The sequence below is a fragment of the Bubalus kerabau genome, chromosome 19, assembly GCF_029407905.1.
Source record: "Bubalus kerabau isolate K-KA32 ecotype Philippines breed swamp buffalo chromosome 19, PCC_UOA_SB_1v2, whole genome shotgun sequence".
NCBI lineage: Eukaryota > Metazoa > Chordata > Mammalia > Artiodactyla > Bovidae > Bubalus > Bubalus kerabau.
Window position 1 is genome coordinate 27,689,837 of NC_073642.1, and position 21,638 is coordinate 27,711,474.

General features: G+C 43.1%; 1 protein-coding gene across 3 annotated transcripts in view; it reads left to right on the forward strand.

Moving 5' to 3' along the window:
- Positions 1-21,638, forward strand: part of IL16 (interleukin 16) — a 110,259-nt gene that overhangs the window by 28,801 nt on the left and 59,820 nt on the right. For all 3 annotated transcript variants that reach the window (XM_055555755.1, XM_055555756.1, XM_055555757.1), the window contains exon 2: positions 703-1,115. In XM_055555755.1, the coding sequence (XP_055411730.1) occupies positions 703-1,115 (413 nt within the window). The remainder of the gene's footprint in view (positions 1-702; positions 1,116-21,638) is intronic.

Below are 21,638 nucleotides of genomic sequence, written 5' to 3' on the forward strand. Positions count from 1 at the left end.
AGGGGACTGGCAGGTTCAGCCCAGTCCTTTTCTTCACTCTGACCCGCTCTATAGACTGGAGTACCCCATACACTCTTGTCTGAAGAATGACTTTTACATTTAAAAGTCTCACAGGTCTCTGTGATCTCTAAACTCCTACCCATGATCTGTCCTGCGAATGCTCTTTGTGGCTTTGCATTTGAACCTCTTTCTCTCTGTCTCAGTGTCCCCGTGTGTAGAAGGAGGGTTTGGATAAGAGAAGCTCTGGGCTCTGTGAGCCTGAGGGTGATTGTTGTTGTTCAGTTGCTAAGTTGCATCTGACTCTTTGCAACCCTCATGGACTGCAGCATGCTAGGCTTCCCTGTCCCTCACCGTCTCCCAGAGTTTGCTCAAACTCATGTTGGTTGAGTCAGTGATGCCATCCAACCATCTCATCCTCTGTTGTCCCCTTCTCCTCCTGCCTCCAATCTTTCCCAGATCAGGGTCTTTTCAAATGACTCTGCTCTTCACATCGGGTGGCCAAAGTATTGGAGCTTCAGGAGGGTGTGGTAAACATTTGATCCCTCCATGTGGCCGGCACCCTGGAAGGGCAAGTCACATCGAATGATGATCTCTCCATCTGTCCTGCTTCACAGACATCGTGGCTCAGTTCCAGGACTTGTGTCTTGCTCCACTTGTCTGCAGCAAGTCCCATTGCCTCTTCCCATTTCCTTTCTCTTCCAGGGACCCACGAAGTGGTGGCTAAACCCAGTCCAGTCGCCACTCGTCAGCCGAGGGCCAGAGATCAGGAAAGGAAGAAGGGCAGCTTTACCTCCTCCCTGAGGATGGAGCCTCACAGCCGTTCCGGAAAGAGCAGAAAATCCACCAAGTTGCGGTCCATCTCCCGCTCCCTGATCCTCTGTAACGCCCAGACCAGCGATGACAGCTCAAGCCCTGACGAGAGATACCCTGACCCCTTTGAGATTTCCCTGGGCCAGGGCAAGGAGGGAATTTTCCACTCATCTGTGCAGCTGGCAGACACGTCAGAGGCCGCGCCCCGCAGCATTCCTGACCTCACACTGTCCTCCGAGGCCACACAACTCCAGGCAGCTGGGAACGATCGAGGCAAGGCCTGCAGGAGGATGTTCTTCATGAAGGTGCGCCAGGGTGTGTGTGGGGCGGGAGGAATCCCCGATGGCTCCTGGGGCCGTGAATGAAAGTCAACACATCGTCCTAGTTCAAAGTCAGGGAGGCACCAAGTTCGCATTCTGAACAAGAGCAGAGAAGAGGTTGGGGCAGCACCCACTGGAACAATAACAATGAGTCAGGCTCAGTTGACTTTCCTGCCTGAAAGATTCATGGAGATACTGTGTAAGCGCCCCCCATCCAGGTAAACTGAGTCTAGATCCCTGCTGGAAAATGCCAGGTGCTATACACCGGGGAGGTCATGGCTTCAGACAGGCAGCTCGATTCACACCAGTCGAGAGCCTGATATTAATAGAAGCTGACTACAGGGCCCAGACCCAGCAGGAGCCCGTATGTCGAGCAGGGCAAGACCTACAGGCTGAGTGAGTCTGCACTGGAATGCCGACCTTGAGTGTTCTCCAGGTGCCCCCTGCCAGTTCCAACACCTGTGTGAATGAGGGATGGTCAGCAGAGCCACAGGGAAGCAGGAGAAGGGAAACTAAGTGGGGTTTGCTATGCTTAGTCACTAAGTCATGTCCAGCTCTTTGCGACTCCATGGACTGTAGCCCGCCAGGCCCCTCTGCACATGGGATTCTCCAGGCAAGAATATTGGAGTGGGTTGCCATGCCCTCCTCCAGGGGACCTTCCCGGCCCAGGGATCAAACCTTGGTCTCCTGCACTGGCAGATGGTTTCTTTACCCTCTGAGCCACCAGCGAAGCCCATGGGTACACTTAGTCAATGTTTACAGAGTACCAACCCAGATTCGGCACTGTTCTAAAGAGTAGGCAGACTCAGTCCCTGCCTGTGGGCAACTTTTATTCTAGTGGGGGGAATACTGATGTTAACAATTCAGCATGTGAGAAAATATTCAATAGTGAAGAAATATTAAGCAGAATAAAGGGATAGAGAGGGACATGAGGAGGGGTCCCTGCCCTTTTTGAAAAGGTGATCATGAAGGCTTCTCTAAAGAAGGGACATTAAGGACCTAAATGAAGAGAGCAGAGAAGTGAGTCATATGAACATCTAGAGGAAGAGCATCCAGGCAGAGGGAACAGCATGTGCAAAGACAGGAAGAGGAGAGTGTGCACAGGGTATGCAGGGAAGAGGGGAGTGGGGAGGATGGAGTCGGGACGGGAACCAGTGTCCACCAGACATGGAGCTTTACTCTCAGAAGGATGGGAAAACATAGGAAGACGGAGCAGGGGTGCTGGTGGTTTAATTGCTAAGTCATATCCAACTCTTTGCAACCCCAGGGACTGTACCCCACCAGGCTCCTTTATCCATGGAATTTCCCAGGCAAGAATACTGGAGTGGGTTGCTATTTCCTTCTCCAGGGGATCTTCCCAATCCTGGGATCGAACCCGCATCTCCTGCATTGCAGGTGGTCTCTCGCAGGCGGATTCTTTACCAACTGAGCCACCTTAATAATTTTAACAAGCCCTCTGGCTCCCGAGCAGAGTGGAGCCTAGGGAGGCCAGTGAGCAGAACTACGACCATAACCCAAGCCAGAAGTGATGTGGTTTTACTGAGCGGGTCATGGCAGTGGTACTGTGGATGGTCAGGGTAGGTATTTACTTTCAAGGCACAGCTAGCACCACTTGTCCGTGGGAGGATGAAAGGTGGCAAGTTTAACTGCAAGTTCTGCCCTGAACAACCCCAGAGGAGGAAGATGGTGTGTTCTAAGATGGGAAATATTCAGAGCTGCAGAAATGACCAGTAAAAGGTGAGATGCCACCAGAAGGACATAGGATTTGGCAATGCGGGGGTGGGTGGGAGAGACTCCCAGGTGGAGGGAACTGCATGAGCAGAGATGCAGCAATGAGGAGGCCCCAGTGCTGATGCATGGGCTCTGTGCACAGAATGGTGTGTCTGGAGCTATGTTCTGGGAGCCTGTCTAGCGGCAGGATGCTGGAGACCCGGGGAGGCCAGATGAATGGGCAGAGGGCAGGAGACTGGCAAGGGGTCTGGGGCAAGCCTCACCTTCTCGTCTCTCTGTGAGTCACATGTGCACTAAATACTTTGGTTTAGACAGTGTTTTCACAGTTCTATCTCATTGAGCCTTTCCAGGGAAGAAGGAGATCACAGCAGCATTTGTATTTCAGGGGTAGGGGGATGAAGTATGGCCTAGGGGCTGGAGGTGTGGGCTCATTAGTCTGATTGCTTGGGTTCAAGTCCAAATTTCCCAATTAGTAAACTGTGTGTTCCTGGAAAATTCACTTTACCTTTTTTAATTTTTTTAAAATTTATATTGAAGTATAGCTGATAAACGAGGAGGACATGGCAATCCACTCCAGTATTCACGCCTGGAGAATCACCATGGACAGAGCAGACTGGCAGACTTCAGTCCTTGGGGTTGCAAAGAGTCGGACATGACTGAACGACTAAGCACATAACTGATAAACAGTTTTATGATATTGATAGTGTCAGGTTTACGGCAAAGTGATTACACATGCAGATGTATCTGCATGCTAAGTCTCTTCACTCGTGTCCTACTCTTTGCAATCTTGTGGACTGGAGCCTGCCGAGGTCCTATGTCCATAGGATTCTCTAGGCAAGAATACTGGAGTGGGTTGCCATTTCCTTTTCCAGGGGATCTTCGAGACTCAAGGATCAAACCTGTGTCTCTTATGTCACCTGCGTTGGCAGGTGGATTCTTTTACCACAAGTGCCACCTGGGAAGCCCCCATACATGTATCTATTCTTTTCCAAATTCTTTTCCCATCTAGGTTGTTACATAATATTGAAAAAGAGTTTCCTGTGCTACACAGTAGGTCCTTACTGATTGCTTTAACTTTTTGTGTGTCCGTTTGCTCATCTATGAGATGGAGACTTTTAGTAATGATACATACTTCAGATGAGTTTTATGAGGATACAGTTATAAGTATTTACACAAGAAAATCCACCATGCAATGCACATTGTTGTTGTTGTTTAGTCGCTAAGCTGTGTCAGACTTTTTTGCAACCAGATGAACCGTAGACTCCTCTGTCCGTGGGATTCTCCAGGAAAGGATACTGGAGTGAGTTGCCATTTCCTCCTCCAGGGGATCTTCCAGATCCAGGGATCAAACGCACGTCTCCTGCATTGCAGGCAGATTCTTTAACATCTGAGCCACCGTCCTGTGTCAAAAGTGCCAGGACAGAAAGATCCAAGTTGACAGCTGGCCCCAGTGTCCTTACCTAGAGGAGCCTCTGTGTCCTCAGGAACACCCCCGCCCTGTCCCTCCTCACAGGGACTCACTACTCCCTGCCCTGGCTCCTACCCTGCCCTGCACCCAGGCGTGACTCCATTGGCCCAGGGGGACTCCTCAGCCTCCAGCAATGCCATGGTTACACTGATTTCAAAACAACGTCTGGAAAGAGGCCCTATGACATCATGCCTGTCTCTAGAAACGCCTAATATGAAAATTAAAAAAGAGGAAGTTAGATAAACAGCCAACTGAAAAAAGGAATAAAAGCCTTATTGGATGTGTTGTGTTTGGCACGACCAGGACTAAGTCAGTCACCGCCCAGGGATGTGCCAGAGCTGGGCAGGGACGTGTAGAATCTGAAGCAGACATTTGGATCTGTGCTGTGCATTGAGGGTCCAAAGGGGCTTCTTCAGGGTAGCGTCCAGAGCCCTGGGGAAGAGTGTTCAAAGTCAGATTCCCCAACCTAGTAAATAGAAACTCAATGTATCAGACCTAGACTTTATCTTTTATGATTTTTTAATGGACTTTTCTTAAAAAAATCTTTAATACATATTTTATTTAATCCAATATATCCAAAACATTATTTCATTAATACAAAATTATTATCAAATGATATCAAATAATTATCAAAGTATTTTACATCTCTTTTTTCATACTAAGTCTTTTGAAACTAGGCATATTACTTACATAACATCTCAGTTTGGACTAAGAACATTTCTTTTTTTTCTCTCTTTCTTATTTTTTAAATTATGAAGTATGGTAACACATTTAAAAGAGACTTGGAAAATACAGAACAAAGTTACACATAGTCCTACTATATATTGCAATTATTTTTTTAAGTAGATAAATTAAGATTTTTAGTTGGGGTTTCCAGAGAAGGAAATGGCAACCCACTCCAGTACTCTTGCCTGGAAAATCCCATGGACGGAGGAGCCTGGTAGGCTGCAGTCCATGGGGTCACTAAGGGTCAGACTGAGCGACTTCACTTTCACTTTTCACTTTCATGCATTGGGGAAGGAAATGGCAACCCACTCCAGTGTTCTTGCTGGAGAATCCCAGGGACGTGGGAGCCTGGTGGGCTACCGTCTATGGGGTCACAGAGTCAAACACAACTGAAGCAACTTAGCAGCAGCAGCAGTTGGGGTTTCAGTATCAAACTCTGAAAAATTAATAGAATGAATATACAGAAAAGTAGAAGGATATGGTAGACCTGAAAATCACCCTGAACCAGTTCAACATAATTAAGATTTATATAATTTTCACACAACAGTAGCATACAAATTCTATTCAAGTTCCCATGGACTATAAACTAGAACACACTCGAACATATCCAAGGACATAAAACAAGGTGCAAACATTTCATAAACCTAGACTTTTCAAAGGAAGGAATGCACAGACTCCTCGGCTACTCCAGACCCATTGTCTTTTTCCAAATGGAAAGAGTATTTTTAAATGCCCTTTAAGTAGAATATGGAATGCATTGAGAGATTGGGATTGATATGTATACACTACTGATACTATGTATAAAATAGGTAACTAACTAATGAGAACCTACTGTATAACACGGGAAGCACTATTCAGTGCTCTGTGGTGACCTAAATGGAAAGGAAATCCAAAATAAGAAATCCAAAAAGGAAATCCATATGGACATGAATTTGAGCAAAGTCCTGGAGATATTGAAGGAGGAGGAGCCTAACACGTTGTAGTCCATGGAATCGAAAAGATTCGGACATGACTTAGCAACTGAACAACAAAATGTGAATGTATAGCTGATTCACTTTGTTGTACAGCAGAAAATGACACAACATTGTAAAACAGCTATATTCCAGTAAAAATTTTTTTGAAATTAAAAACATTAAAGTTATAAATCAAGGTAAAATATTTTTTAAGATATATGTTCCATCCTTCTCCCTTGACAAACACAAGTACTTGGACAACCAAGGTCAAATAAGTTCTTGGATTTCTTTCTCTTTCTTTTTTAAAATTTTGTTTTATTTGGCTGCTCCAGGTCTTAGTTGGGGCACACAGGGTCTTATAGTTATGGCATGTGGGGATGTAGTTCCCTGACCAGGGATCAAACCCGGGCCCCCTGCATTAAGAGCACAGAGCTACTGGACCACCAGAGCAGTCCCTGCTATTGGATTTCTCAGTGTTCTGCACTAGGATGGGGGGGCCCTGGCTCTTGGCCACCAGCCATGTCCTCTCTCTCCTTGTACCCCCTGCACTGCCCAGTACCACAAGAGGTCTTACCTGCAAGCACATGGAGACCTGCAATTCTCTAATCTAGGAAGTAACCACCCTGGCATCTCTCCAGCCTCAGACTGTACACAGAGTGGTATTATTTGCTCTTGATCGGATAGGTCCAGGGGAGAGAGACTATGGAGTTGGGGACACAAAGGTCTCTGGATGCAGTCTGACCCCTCCCATCTCATTTGTTTCTCAGTTTCTCTCTAGCTAAGTATTAGCAGATCACCAAAGAGGCCTGAAGCAGTGTTTATCCATCTGAGAGCTGGCGCTCTTCATGGCACTGGATGAGATTGGGTACTGGCACATGCTAGTGACTCTATAAATATTGTGGAAAGAATGGTTGCATAAATGAACATAATGAGGCCACCCTTGACGTCGAGCTTCTATTGACATAGCCTGAGCTTGCATTGTGTTTTTTTTTGGGGGGGCCAACCCATGGGTTTACACTGGACATTGCTTTTGGCATTCCCACTGGTTGGGGTCTGGAGTCGCTAGACACTCCTTCTGGGAATAGGGCAGCAGCAGATGAGACCAGACCTGGGGCAGGTCCTCCCTTTGGGGCCGCCTTCCTAAGAGGACTCAGGATGCTTTGATCCACATGGAAACAGCCTTCGTTTTGTGGAAGACCCTTCTTCTCTTTATGAATTCAAATTACTAGTTAGGGCAAGTCATCACTTGCGCAGAGTGACTCAGGAGGCACTGAGGTCGGAGCAGCCGTCTCAGTCTCTGGCATGTGCTGTCGGGTGGAGAGAGGGCGGTCAGGGCCCTCCGGGAGCAGACGGGTCCCTTCATTTAGCTGCCTGTGAGCCCGCTCAGCCTGTGGCTTTGAGGCCCAGGCTTCCTTGGCAAGTGGGAAACCCAATCCTTTGGCCGCCTGCCCCTTCCTGCCACAGAAGAGCAGCTTGTGGAGACTGAGAGCAGCCCCTGGGAGGGATGCTCGGGGCTCCAGGACTCCCACGGAGCCAGCCGCATCCCCAGTGTGGGGGGAGAATGGGGAGGGAGCCTAGGTGGTCCACGTGCAGGAAGCGGGAGGGGCGGCCCACAGGTACAGTTTGGGGCACTTGCCACTTCCAAAACTTCACGTGATTTCTGGTCGCTGTTTCTGTTGTCAAAGACATCTGGAGCTATTTGCCTGGAAGCTGGTCTTTTGAGTTTCATTAGTTCTGACAGGACAGCATTTGTTTAGGGAAAAGGGGGTTGGTGGAAAGAAAAGCGAGAGAAGAAGGGGTATTGTGAAGTAGCAATAAACAAAGCATCTACCTTTCCTACTCTGTGTTCTTTCTTTTTTTTTTTTTTTTAATGTGGACCATTTTTTAAAAATCTTTATTGAATTTGTTACAACATTGCTTCTGTTTTATGTTTTGTTTTGTTTTGGCCATGGGCCAGGTAGGATCATAGCTCACCAGTCAGTTCAGTCACTCAATCATGTCCGACTCTTTGCAACACCATGGACTGCAGCAAGCCAGGCTTCCCTGTCCATCACCAACTCCTGGAGCTTGCTCAAACTCATGTCCATTAAGTCAGTGATGCCATCCAACCACCTCATCCTCTGTCCTCCCCTTCTTCTCCCCAACCAGGGATCAAACCTAACCAGGGATCAAACCCACATGCCCTGCCTTGGAAGGCGAAGTCTTAGCTACTGGACCACCAGGGAAGCCCTCCTACTCTGTTTTCACTATGGCTCTTCATATGTACATTTCAAACCACCTAAAGCTTCTTCTTATTCTTTGTATCCAGCCCCCTGGTTACTGGGATTCCCAGGTGGCTCAGTGGTAAAGATGTTAGGCCTTAAGTCTGCCACTTTATGACAGTAAGTCACCTTACTGTCCCCCTTCACATACGAACCTTCAACTTGTGAACTTTCGAAGATGCAAACGTACATGCTCATGTCCCATTGCATAAGTTAGTTCACGCGTCTGGCGTACACTGTCACGTGCGTGCATCCTCTACAAGTGGTTGTGCTTGTGTGCAATTTTACGGTACAGTACTGTGTGAATGGCGTCACTGACTCAATGGACATGTGTTTGAGTAAACTCTGGGAGTTGATGATGGACGGGAAGCCTGGCGTGCTGCAGTCCATGGGGTCGCAAAGAGTCGGACACTACCGAGCAACTGACTGACTGACTATATAGAGAACAGTAGTGCAGGATCTTTATTTCAAGCCCAGGATGTCTGGAAGCAAGAGGGTAATAGAATTTAATCCAACAAGTTACCAGAACCTGTGTCATCAACGTCAGGTGTGAAGGACATCTCAGCTTGCCCTCTTTCTCCTACTGCTGACGACCCTTCAGCTCTACCATCTCCTACCTCCTCTCCCTCCTCCAGTCAGTAACTCTTCTTGCCTGTTCACTCGATGCCAGCCCCTGTGTGCCTGCTGTTGTACTGTATTCCTGTATTTCTCGAGGTACTATACTGTAAGATTTTAAATGGTTTATTTTTTGTTTTGTTTTTGAATGTATTATTTGGGTGAAAAGTATTATAAACCTATGACAGTACAGTACTATATAGCCGACTGTGTTAGTTGGGAACCTAGGCTAACTTTGTTGAACTCATGAGCAAATTGTACCTATGAACACGCTCTCAGAATGGAACTCATTTCTATGTAAAGGGCTTACTGTATTTGTTTTCTGTTTGTTCACTCTATTTCTTGTTCCTTCGTTGCTTTTCTTTTGCCCTCCTGTGGATTACTTGCTCATTTTTCAGGGTTCCATTTTGATTTATTTATAAAATTCTTCATGTGGTTGCTATATTATCATATTGTATATGTATTGGATATTACCATATAGGTACAAACATTTTCCTATTTTGAGTGAAGTGTAGAAAACTGACTTCATTTATACCCCTTTACTCTCCCTTATCTTAAATATTTCCTCTACATCCATTGAGTACCTCATCAGGTGACATTATAACTTTTGCTTCAACCATAAAATATGGTTAAAGAGGCTCATGAAGGGAAAAACTAATCTATTATGTTTACTCCTTGGCTTCCCTGGTGGCTCAAACAGTAAAGAATCTGCCTGCAATGCAGGAGACCCAGGTTCCATCCCAGGGTTGGGTAGATCCCCTGGAGAAGGGAATGGCAACCCACTCTAGTATTCTTGCTTGGAGAATTCCATGGACAGAGGAGCCTGGTGAGCTCCTGCAAGAGTCCATGGGGTCACAAAGAGTTGAACATGACTGAGCGACTAACCCTTTCACCCTTCTGCTGTTCTTTCCTTTATGAAGTTTTCAGCTGTTTTATTATTTTCTTTTTATTTGGATAGCTTCTCTGAACCATTTTTTAAGGGTACATCTTCTAGTCACACATTCTTTTAGTTTTTCCTACTTCTGAGAATATCTTTATTCCCCCTTTGTTTCTGAAGAGTCTTTCATCTCGATGAATATGGGATTTATAGTTGGCATGAATTTTTCTGCTCTTAAAAAATATTGTTTCCTTTCCTGTTACTTTCCATGTTTTCAGATGTGAAACCTGTCTTTTGACTTGGTATTTTTGGGGGGAGGAAGTAGTGTATCATTTCTCTCTCTTTTTTTAAAGAACTTCTTTCTTTGTCTTCAGGTTTGCAGAAGTTTAATTGTGAAGCATCTTTGTGCTAATTTTTTTGAGTTTCTTATTTTCAGTTCTCTAACCTCTATTTGTTTCTTTAAAAAAAATTCTAGTTCTTGGTTGATGTCTCTCAGTTTTTCGTTGGTATCAAGAGAATTTGTCAATGATTTTTGAAGCGTTTTTACAATGACTGCTTTATAATCCTCATCAAGTAATTCTGACATTTGATTCATCTTGGTACTGGCATTGGTGATTGTCTTTTCTTCTTCAAATCATGTCTTTCCTGGTTCTTGATGTTAGAAATGACTTTTGATTGTATCTTGGACATTTTCATGATTATGTTGGGAGGGGGGGTCTCTTGATCTGGTTAAATCTGCTGTTTTAGCATATAGTTCTGTACTGCTCTTGTGGGCTTTTGTAGTAATGACATTTTAGTTTTCAGAGCCCTTGCAATGTTATTCTGGTCTGCTTCATTTTTCTGGCACAGCTAGATTTCCCATTTACTCCCTGCAGCTCTGCCTCTCTGGCCTGCCTGGTGTCACTGGTGACCATCTGCCACTGAGGGTGGGGATGTGCAGAAGCTGCTGGGCCTGGGTCTCTTTGGCCACCAGGTGCAGGGCAGGAAAATGAAACACGCAGCTGATCCTGCCCCAGTAGATAGGTCGACTCCTGTTTGTGCCCAATAATAGAGTGGGGGCTGGGTCGGCCTGGGGCTTGGCTGCTGCCACTGCTGCAGGTAGATCGGACCACCTGCCAGTGATGCCCGAGCTGTAGGACCGGGACTGGGACACCTGCCCCAGCAGGCAGGTCACACCTCCTGTCAGTTCCCTGGTTGTAGGGCAGGGGCTGGGGATTTTGCTAGGCGCTGGTATTGGTGTTTCCCATTTCCTGGTCTTTTGAAAGACCAGAGAGAGCACTGTTGTTTGTTTCCTTGTTCTTGTCTGCCTACTGGCCATTCTGGGTTGCAGGTCTCCAGCGCTTGGTCTGGGTGTATAGATGTTGTTCAGTCACTCAGTCATGTCTGCCTCTTTGCGACCCCAGGGACTGCAGCCGGCCAGGCTCCTCTGTCCATGGGTTTCTCCAGGCAAGAATATTGGAATATTCTTCTCCACTGGGTATATAGTACTTAATGAGATGGCACAAAGAATTCATGATATTATCATTCAATAAGTCCCGGGGTCTCTTGCCAGTTAGCTTCTTTTTGCTGGCATTCAGAATCTTTTTATTGTCTGTTGAATAGTTTTCAGGGCATTTAGTTGTATTTCTAAGGGAGGAGGAAAGTGAGTTGACCCCATTGTGTCTTAGAACCAGAAATCTCAGTTCTACTTTTTTAAAAAAATTTTATTGGAGTATAGTTGCTTTACAATGTTGTGTTAGTTTCCTGCTATACAGCAAAGTGAATCAGTTATGTATATACATATATTTATTCTCTTTTGGATTCCTTCCCATTTAGGTCATCACAGTGCCTTGAGTAGAGTAGCTCAGTGGTAAAGAATCTGCCTACAATACAGGAGACGAGGCAGGAGTCATGGGTTCGATCCCTGGGTTGGGAAGATCCCCTGGAGAAGGAAATGGCAACCCACTCCTGTATTCTTGCCTGGGAAATCCTATGGATAGAGGAGCCTGGTGGGCCCCAGTCCATGGGATTGCAAAGAGTTGGATATGACTGAGTGACTAACACTTTCACTTTCACTTTTTCACTTTGACTTATTTCATTAGTGTTTTGAGGTTTGCAGCATACAAGTCCTATACATATTTTGTTGCACTTATACTTAAAGTATTTATTTTTGAGTGATTACAATGGGTACACATTTTAATTTTGGTGTCCATATGTTCATTGCTAGTAGAAAGAAATGCTATTGATTTTTGTATGTTTATTTTGTATCCTGTGAAGTGCTAAACTCATTATATTTCTGGGAATTATTTTTATAGATGACTAGGGATTTTCAGCATAGACAATCGTGTTGTCTACAAATGAGGATGGTTTTTTCCTCTTTTCTGATCTTTATGTTTTATATTTCATCTTATTGGCTAATTGCCCTCCTTTCTGAGCAATACAAAAGTCATTGAACATTTTCATTCCAAAAGCACTCTTTCCTGGCTTATATTGTTTTCAGGTGATTTGCTCTATTTTAATTTATAAAGCCACAGGTATTATTATTATTTCAAAGTCATGTTTCTGTTTAGATTTACCCAAATATTTACTCTTTCCTATTATCACCATTCTTTGTACTGCAGGCTTTCAATCTGGGATCACTTTGCTTCCCCCTAAAACATTTTTTGGGGGGATTTTCTTTAGTGAGAATACCCTGGTGGCAAATTTCCTCAGATTTTCTATATGAGAAGACCTTTATTTTACTCATTCTTTAAAGGTATTTTAGATGGTGTACAATTTTATGTTGATGGCTATTTTCTCTTGACACAGTGAATTAATTATTTCACTGTCATTGGACATAGATAATTGCAGTTGAAATGTGAGTTTTGAGTTTTAAGTGAGTTTTAATTGTTGCTTGCTCAAAGATTGTCTTTTCTCTCCAGAGAAACCTTTAGTATATGTTGATGTTCAGTAGTTTCACTAGGAACTAAGTATGCATTTCTCTTTGTTCATCTTATTTGAGATTCATTGGGTTTCATTGATCTGTGGGTTGATATCTTTCATCAGGACTGGAAATTTCAAACATTATCACATGCAGTGTGTCTGTTCAAGTGATTTCTATTCCCTCTTTCTGGAACTTGGATTAGATGTTATGCTTTCTCACTCTGTCTTAATATTTCTTAATCTCTTTTTCATATTTTTCACCTCTTTTTGTTGCCATCTGGGTAGTATTTTTTCTGATCCATATTTCATTTCTTTGATCTTCCCATCAGTGTCATCCAACCTACTGTTTAAACGTTTTACTTATTTTTTTAATATTATTAATTTTATTTTTAACTATCTTAGTTCTTTTTCAGATCTGCTCAGAAATTTTCATAGTTTCTCTCTCCTTAAAATTTTCAGTCACTTCTTTTATTTCTTCACAATATTAAATATATTTATTTTTAATTTTGCATGATATTTCCACCATTTGAAGTCTTTGCAGGTCTGATTTTGATGTGTATTGCTACTTCTGGTTCTCTCTCATGGTGCCTTGTTCCAATGTGTGTTTTACATTAAACAAAAATTTATTTTTACTTTTTTCTCTGAAATCTCATAAGACCTGTCTCTTTTTCTGCTGGACTCTCAGTGACTTAAGTCAAAGCTGGTTCCTTTCCCCAGAGAAGATTCAAATTTGCTTCCACCAGGTGGTTGGGACACTACTAGCCTGGAACCATTTTAAACTAAATTCTCATCTAGAGGTTTTTAAAGACATCCATGTGGTATGAATTAGGGTTGCCAACTCTTGTGAGGGCCATCTGGTAATTATTATTCCCCAGCAAATCGGAAAGGCTTTCCCCCCTTCCATTTAGGGCCATTTCCAGACTGACAGTTTTCATGCAGTTCCTGAGAGTGGGATGGATTTACTTCCAGTTCACATTTAAAATGAGGTTAAAATCCTTTGGGGCTCCCTATATGTAAGAGGAGAATCCTATTAAACTTCTCATCTTGAAAAGGAACTAGGACTTCCTGTCTGCTCCCAATACCCATAAAGCTATAGAAGATGCAGTTTACATTCAGTCAGTTCATAAAATGATTCAGGGCAACAGCCAGCTTCAGGGATCTGCTTACTTCTTGCAAAAGTTTTGGTGCAGCATTTATTTACTTTTTAGCCTTCTAGAATTTCTTACTCATTTGCTATTTCACTGATACTTTTACATTTCCATCCAACTTTTTATTTGTTGTAAGCAGAGGGATCAAAGTAACAAATCCATCCTACTTCCAGAAACAAAAACCTCCTGTTATAACACCTTTTTATTTACCTTTATTTTTAAAAATTTTTACAATATTGTGTTGGTTTCTGCCATACAACAACATGTATCAGCCATAATTATACATATATTCCCTCCCTATTGAGCCTCCCTTCCCTTTCCCTACACCATCCTATTCCTCTAAGTCATCACAATGTGCCAGACTGGGTTCCCTGTGCTATACGGCAACGTCTCACCAGCTAGCCATTTACACATGATAGTGTATATATGTTGATGCTACTTTCTCCATTCATCCCACTCTCTCCCTCCCCGACTGTTTCCACAAATCCATTCTGTACATCCATGTCTCCATTTGAAAGCAACCTAGATGTCCATTGACAGATGAATGGATAAAGAAGATGTGGTACATATATGCAATGGAATATTAGTAAGTAAGTGTTAGTCACCCAGTCATGTCTGACTCTTTGCGACCCCATGGATTGCAGCCCACCAGGCTCTTCTGTCCGTGAGATTCTCCAAGCAATCGAATATTGCTCAGCCATAAAAAAGAATGAATTTGAATCAGTTCTGGGGAGGTGGATGAACTTATAGCCTGTCATACAGAATGAAGTAAGTGCACAAATGTTCAGTTGAAATGTTCACTTGAAGGAGAAAAATAGGTATCTTATATTAACTCATATATGGAATCTAGAAAAATGGTACTGATGAACCTGCTGTAACATCTCCAATCACTTTCCCATCATGGAACATTTCCCCTCATGTTTTCTATTACAAATAATGTGGTGATTAAGATCTTTGTACACACACCTTTGTGTATTTTGCCGTATTGTTTACTGTAATACATTTCTAGACTATTAAAAGGAAACAATAGAATTGAAAAATATTTGGGAGATAGATTGACACTCTTGTAACTAATTGGTTTCTCAGGGTTCTGGCTGGTCAATGAACCAGGTACTTTGCATATATTATTTCATCTTTCCAAAGATCACGTTGTGATGTAATATGATAAAAGTTCCATCAAGGGGCATTTCTATTAGACAATTAGAAATACAGACTCTGTTTTTGGAGAAAAATAGCCACTTTTTAGAAAAGTGGTATTCCCTGGAGTTGTTTTTAGATTTAGGGTTGCTCTCCCAAAATTAGTAAGAACAATATTTTTTTAACCACACAATATAATTTGATGATGTGTTTGGAAAAACAAACATGTAAGAATAGTTGAGAAGAAGAGTAATGAAGGTATGGTCTTAGCAGGATGACTTTGTAGACTTAGACTGACATATATACACTACTGGGTATAAAATAGATAACTAAGTACATCATGAGAAACGCTGGGCTGGAAGACGCACAAACTGGAATCAAGACTGCCGGGAGAAATATCAATCACCTAAGATATGCAGATGACACCACCCTTATGGCAGAAAGTGAAGAGGAACTAAAAAGCCTCTTGATGTGAGTGAAAGAGGAGAGTGAAAAAGTTGGCTTAAAGCTCAACTTTCAGAAAACGAAGATCATGGCCTCTGGTCCCATCACTTCATGGGAAATAGATGGGGAAACAGTGGAAACAGTGTCAGACTTTATTTGGGGGGGCTCCAAAATCACTGCAGATGGTGATTGCAGCCATGAAATTAAAAGACTCTTACTTCTTGGAAGAAAAGTTATGACCAACCTAGATAGCATATTGAAAAGCAGAGACATTACATTGCCAAAAAAGGTCTGTCTAGTCAAGGCTATGGTTTTTCCAGTAGTCATGTATGGATGTGAGAGTTGGACTGTGAAGAAAGCTGAGCGTTGAAGAATTGATGCTTTTGAACTGTGGTGTTGGAGAAGACTCTTGAGAGTCCCTTGGACTGCAAGGAGATCCAGCCAGTCCATTCTAAAGGAGATCAGCCCTGGGTGTTCTTTGGAAGGAATGATGCTAAAGCTGAAACTCCAGTACTTTGGCCACCTCATGCGATGAGTTGACTCATTGGAAAAGACTCTGATGCTGGGAGGGATTGGGGGCAGGAGGAGAAGGGGACGACAGAGGATGAGATGGCTGGATGGCATCACCGACTCAATGGACATGAGTTTGAATGAACTCTGGGAGATGGTGATGGACAGGAAGGCCTGGTGTGCTGCAATTCATGGGGTCTCAAAGAGTCGGACATGACTGAGTGACTGAACTGAACTGAACTGAATGAGAACATACTGCATAGCATGTATGCAATGCCCTGTGGTGCCATAGAGGAGATATATGTATATGTATGGCTGATTGTCTTTACTGTACAGCAGAAATTAACACAACAATATTGTAAATCAACAATATTCCAATTGAAAAAAAAAAAAGTAGACAACCATCTCAATGCCTCTCTACATTTAAGCCTTCCTTGACTCTTATTGGGAAAGAAAGCCCATTATTGTCTCAGGGGCAGCTATTTTGCATTGAAACATCACTACAAAGATAGTGACATCTATATTGATTCTTGAAGAATGAAGAATAGTCAAGATGGGTAACAGCATAAATAGGACAAGACACATGAGGGTCCACTGATAGGAAGTATAACTGGGTGCAATGGAGGCTTGAGTCAGCTTGGATAGCATTAGAGAAGGAAGAACCGACAATGATATGCCAAGGAGTTTGAATTTGATCTTGAATCATTATAGGTTTAATCAGGAAGTTGCATGAGTACCATCTGCATTTTTGTAAAATCATGTCAGCTGAGTACAGAAGCATCAAAGTGCAGACTGGGGACAGGGAACTTGTGAATCAATGAATGAATAGGTGAATATTCCATTTTAAATGGTTTTGGTAAGATATAATTCACACACTATATGTTTCACTTACTTAAAGTATACTATTAAGTGGTTTTTGCTTCCCAGGTAGTCCAGTGGGAAAGAATCTGCCTGCCAATGCAGGAGACAGAGGAGACTCAAGTTAGATCCCTGGGGTGGGAAGAGCCCCTGGAGAAGGAAATGGCAACCCACTTCAGTATTCTTGCATGGGAAATCCCACAGACAGAAAAGCCTGATGGGTTACAGTCTGGGGTCACAAAGAGTCAGACAGGACTGAGCACACACATGGTGGGGGCGTCAAGTGGGTTTTAGTGTATTTTCAGAGTGGTGTAACCTTCACCCTATCTGATTTTATTATTTATCAGACTGTGTCTGGTCTTAGTTGCAGCACTAAGGGATCTTTGTTGCAGCACCAGGGCTCTTCACTGCATCATGTGGAATCTTTGGTTAAAGCAAAAGGACTCTAGTTGTGGTGTGTGGGCTTAGTTGCTCTGCAGTGTGTGGGATCTTAGTTCCCTGATCAGGGATTGAGCCATGTCCCTTGCATTGCAAGGCAGATTCTTAACCACTGGACTACCAGTGAGGTCCCACCACTATTTGATTTTAGAATGTTTTCATCACCCCTAAAATCACCTAATACCCATTAGCAGTCATTCCTCATTCCCACCTCCCCACCACACTGCTGATCCATCCATAACCCTCTGCTAATCTATTTTCTGCCTTAGATTTGCCCATTTTGGACATTTACTATACATGGAATCATATAATATGTGGTCTTTTGTCACTGACTTTTTGCACTTAATGTTTTCAGGAATCTATGCTTGCAGAATATATTAGTACGCCATTCCTTTTTATTGCCAAGTAAATATTCCATTGTATAGATATACCACATTTTATCCACCTTTTCATTTGCTTATGAGCGCTTGGGTTTTTTCTACTTTGAGGCTATAATGTATGATGCTACTTTAAACATTTGTGCACAAGTTTTTGTACCGATGTGTATTTTCCTTTCTCTTGAGTATATACCTAAAATTGGAATTGCTGTATCACCTGATAGCTCTATACTTAACTTTTTGAAGGACTGCCAAGCTGTTTCTGAAGCATCTGCATCATTTTACATTTCTACCAGCAATGTATGAGGGTTCTAATTTTTCTAAATCCTTCATATATTAGTGGATGTCAAGCAAGTGTGATGGTAGCCATCCTAGTGTGAAATGGTATTTCATTGTAGTTTTGATTTGCATTTCCTTGATGGCTAATGATGTTCACTATGTTTTCATGTGTCTCTTGACGTCTTGTATATCTTCTTTGAGAAGATACAAAATCAGATTCTTTGTCCATTTAAAAATTGGATTATCTGTCTTTCCATAATGGAATTGTAAAACTCTTTATATATTCTTGATGCAAGTCTCTTATCATATATATGAATTGTAAAATATTCTTCAATTGTAAAGTGTCCTTCAATTCTTCAACTGTAAAATTTTCTTCAATTCCGTGGGTTGTCTTTTCACTTTCTGGATGGTATCTGTTAAAGCACAAAGGTTTTTTAATTTCAAATAAGTCCATTTATCTATATTTTCTTTTGTCACGTGTGCTTTTGATATCATATCTACCAAGTCTTTCTCTAGCCCAAGATTCTAGAAAAATAGTCTCATGAATATTTACTCCTATATTTTTTTCTAAGAGTTTTATAGTTGTAGCTCTTACTTGTAGGTCTGTGATTTATTTTGAGTTAATTGTTGTATATGGTGTGAGGAAGGGGTTCAACTTCAATCATTTACATGTGGCTATCCATCTGTACCAGGCCATGTGTTAAAAATATTCATAAGAATACTTTTCCTAGACCTCATAGGCCATTATAATAGTCTAATCTAAAAGAAATACTATGAACTAGAACATAAGCAGCAAGAATGGGGAAATTTGAGAAGGTAGAATTATAAGGACTTGGTGGCTGTGGTCATGGAGGGACCACAGGAGAAGGAGGACTTTTGGAGACTCCTTGGTTTCTGGTTTCCACCCTTCCTCTCCATATCAGGATGCATGTGGCCTCAGCATCCCACATGACGACGTGACCACCCCAGAACCAATCTGCTGGGGACAGTTATTTATCTTTATGGCTTAAAGTTCAAGTCTACTGCTGGGTGATCAACCCAACCACAGGAGACAAGCCTTGACCAGGAGGGCAGTGAATTCTATTTTGTGGCTCCTTTAGACTAGAACAGCTATAGCATCTCAGTTCAAAAAGAAAATGGGAAGGCTTGTATTTAAGGGGAGTACAGTCACCAAACTCCAGAAGCATCAAGCTGTGTCAGCAATGTTGGGGGTCTGTATGCAAAATGAACCCTTCTTAGAGAGTAATAGAGCCTTCTAACTTTTGGGGAGGAGTTTAGATTCCAGAATAATGTTGCTTGTAGTACAAAATGCTGCAGAATTCTGCATCTTCATTCTAGGTTTATTCCTTGGCTACATGTGGATCATGGTTTTTTGTTTTTTTTTCCCCCCATTTCTTGAGGTTGGCTGTTCAGTCCTTACAAGTTACATTACTGGTTCTTACTTGAGGAGAGCTCCCTGGTCAGTCTACCCTGTTTCCTACTCAGGCACCAAGGGGACAGATACCTCTAGAGACTGCCACCCAGGTAATGATGGGGCACGCCACCCATAGAACTGTGGCTCTGGGTCGCAGCCTCTGATGAGAACAAGGAGCAATGTGTCTGGAAATGACTTTGCCAGCCTACGACCTCAGTGACAAACCCTCGGCCTCAAGAGCAGTCCCACCTTGGAAGCAAGAACAGAAGAGTTCTGTTCTGTGGGCTGATGGGGGAGCTGTACTATGCAAGCATTCACAGGGGCTCCTACAGAGATTCCTTTGATGAGACACTACTCCACCCAGGACATCCTTGCTGGAGACTAGCCAGGCTTCCCCCAAGAACCAAGGGAAGATTTTCTCCTCGTGAGTGACCTTCTGCCATGTGATCACTTCAGAGAGGACAATGGCCATTTGACTCTTTAAACATAATCATCCATTACATTAAAAAATTATAGAGCTGAAAGTGATTATAGAAGCTGTTAAGTTCACCCCTTCGGCCTACAAAAGAGGACACTGAGACCAAACAATTAACTGACCAGCCCAGGGTCATAAGAGGCTTAATGCTGCTCATCTCATGACCCTTTTTTTCTGCTCTAGGCCCACTGTGCTTTTCTGGTGGGGGAAACATTATGCTCAGGGTTTTATGAATTAAAAAGAGTGAATATATACCTTGAGATGATCCCAGAGTCTGGATGAGCACTGGTTCCTTGTCAGTGTCCGGGAAATAGAAAGTCCATAGAACTTGTGCCCTCCTGCATGCGTGCTAAGTCACTTTAGTCATGTCCAGCTCTATGCAACTCCATGGACTGTAGCCTGCCAGGCTCCTCTGTCCATGGGATTCTCCAGGCAAGAATACTGGAGTGGGCTATCATGCTTCCCTTCCCATTGAACTTGTGCGCTGCCTCTATTTTGGAGCTTTTAGGGGCCATATAGATGTTTTGTTTGTTAAGATTCAGCACTGAATATTCATTGAAAGGACTGATACTGAAGTTGAAGCTCCAGTACTCTGGCCACCTGATGCAGAGTTGGCTCATTGGAAAAGACCCTGATGCTGGAAAAGATTGAAGGCAGAAGGAGAAGAGGGTGGCAGAGGATGAGATGGTTGGATTGCATCACTGACTCAATGGACATGAACTGGAACAAACTCCAGGAGATAGTGAAGGACAGGGAAGCCTGGTGTGCTACAGTACATGGAATCGTAGAGTTGGACACAACCTTAGAGACTGAACAGCAAGACAAGATTTTTTAATGTGGACCATTGTTTTAAATTTTACTTGTATTGGTTTTGTATAATTGAATTACAGTGTTGTGTTAATTATTGCTGTTCAGCAAAATGACTCAATTATATAGATAGATAATTAGATAGATACACATTCTTTTTCATAATCTTTTCCATTAAAGTTTATCACAGGATATTGAATATAGTGCCCTGTGCTATATAGTAGGATCTTTTTGTCTGTCCATCCTATATATACTAGTTTGCATCTGCTAATCTCAAACTCCCAACCCAACCCTCTCCTGTGCCCCATCCCCTTGGCAACCACCAGTCTATTCTTTATGTCCCTGATTCTGTTTCTGTTTCATAGTTGGGTTCATTTGTGTCACATTTTAGAAGTTTGGTGTGGACCATTTTTACAGTGTTCATTAAATTTGTTACCACATTGTTTGTGTTTTACTTTTTTGTTTTTTGGCCATGAGGCACGTGGGATCTGAGCTCCCCCACCAGGGATCAAACCCGCATCCCCTGCGTTGGAAGGTGAAGTCTTAACCACTAGACCACCAGGGAAGTCCCACTATGTAGCTTCTTATATACACGTCTGATAGAAAATTGCTATGTGGATCTCATCTTCTGTTTACGGTAGTACATTTCCATTCTTCCCCGTAGCAGTCATCCAGAGAGCAGATTCATAGCAGATGGTGTCAAAGTGAAGCACCTCAGTCTTCATGACTGTCCAAGAGCTTGACAGCAGCCTGGTTGGAGGCAACTTATCAAAGCCTCTGGGTGTTCAGATGATGGCTTCGTGGCAGAGGCCGCATGTCTCATGTCTGAGACAGCTTTGGCCACAGGCCATGGAGTTGTGAATGAGAAGGACCGGCCCAGAAAGCCTTGGCCCACAGAAGAGGCTCCACAGCTGGTCTGTGCACAGTGAGACTACTGCTCCTGAAGCCAGGACAGTTGATCTAACTGGCTCTATTTCTTTAAAGGTCCAAAGTCTTGTAAGATTCCGTCTTCTGGTTGGGCTGCCCCAGTGGCACTAGTGGTAAAGAACCTGCCAGACAAGGCAGGAGACGCAAGAAACGTGGGTTCAT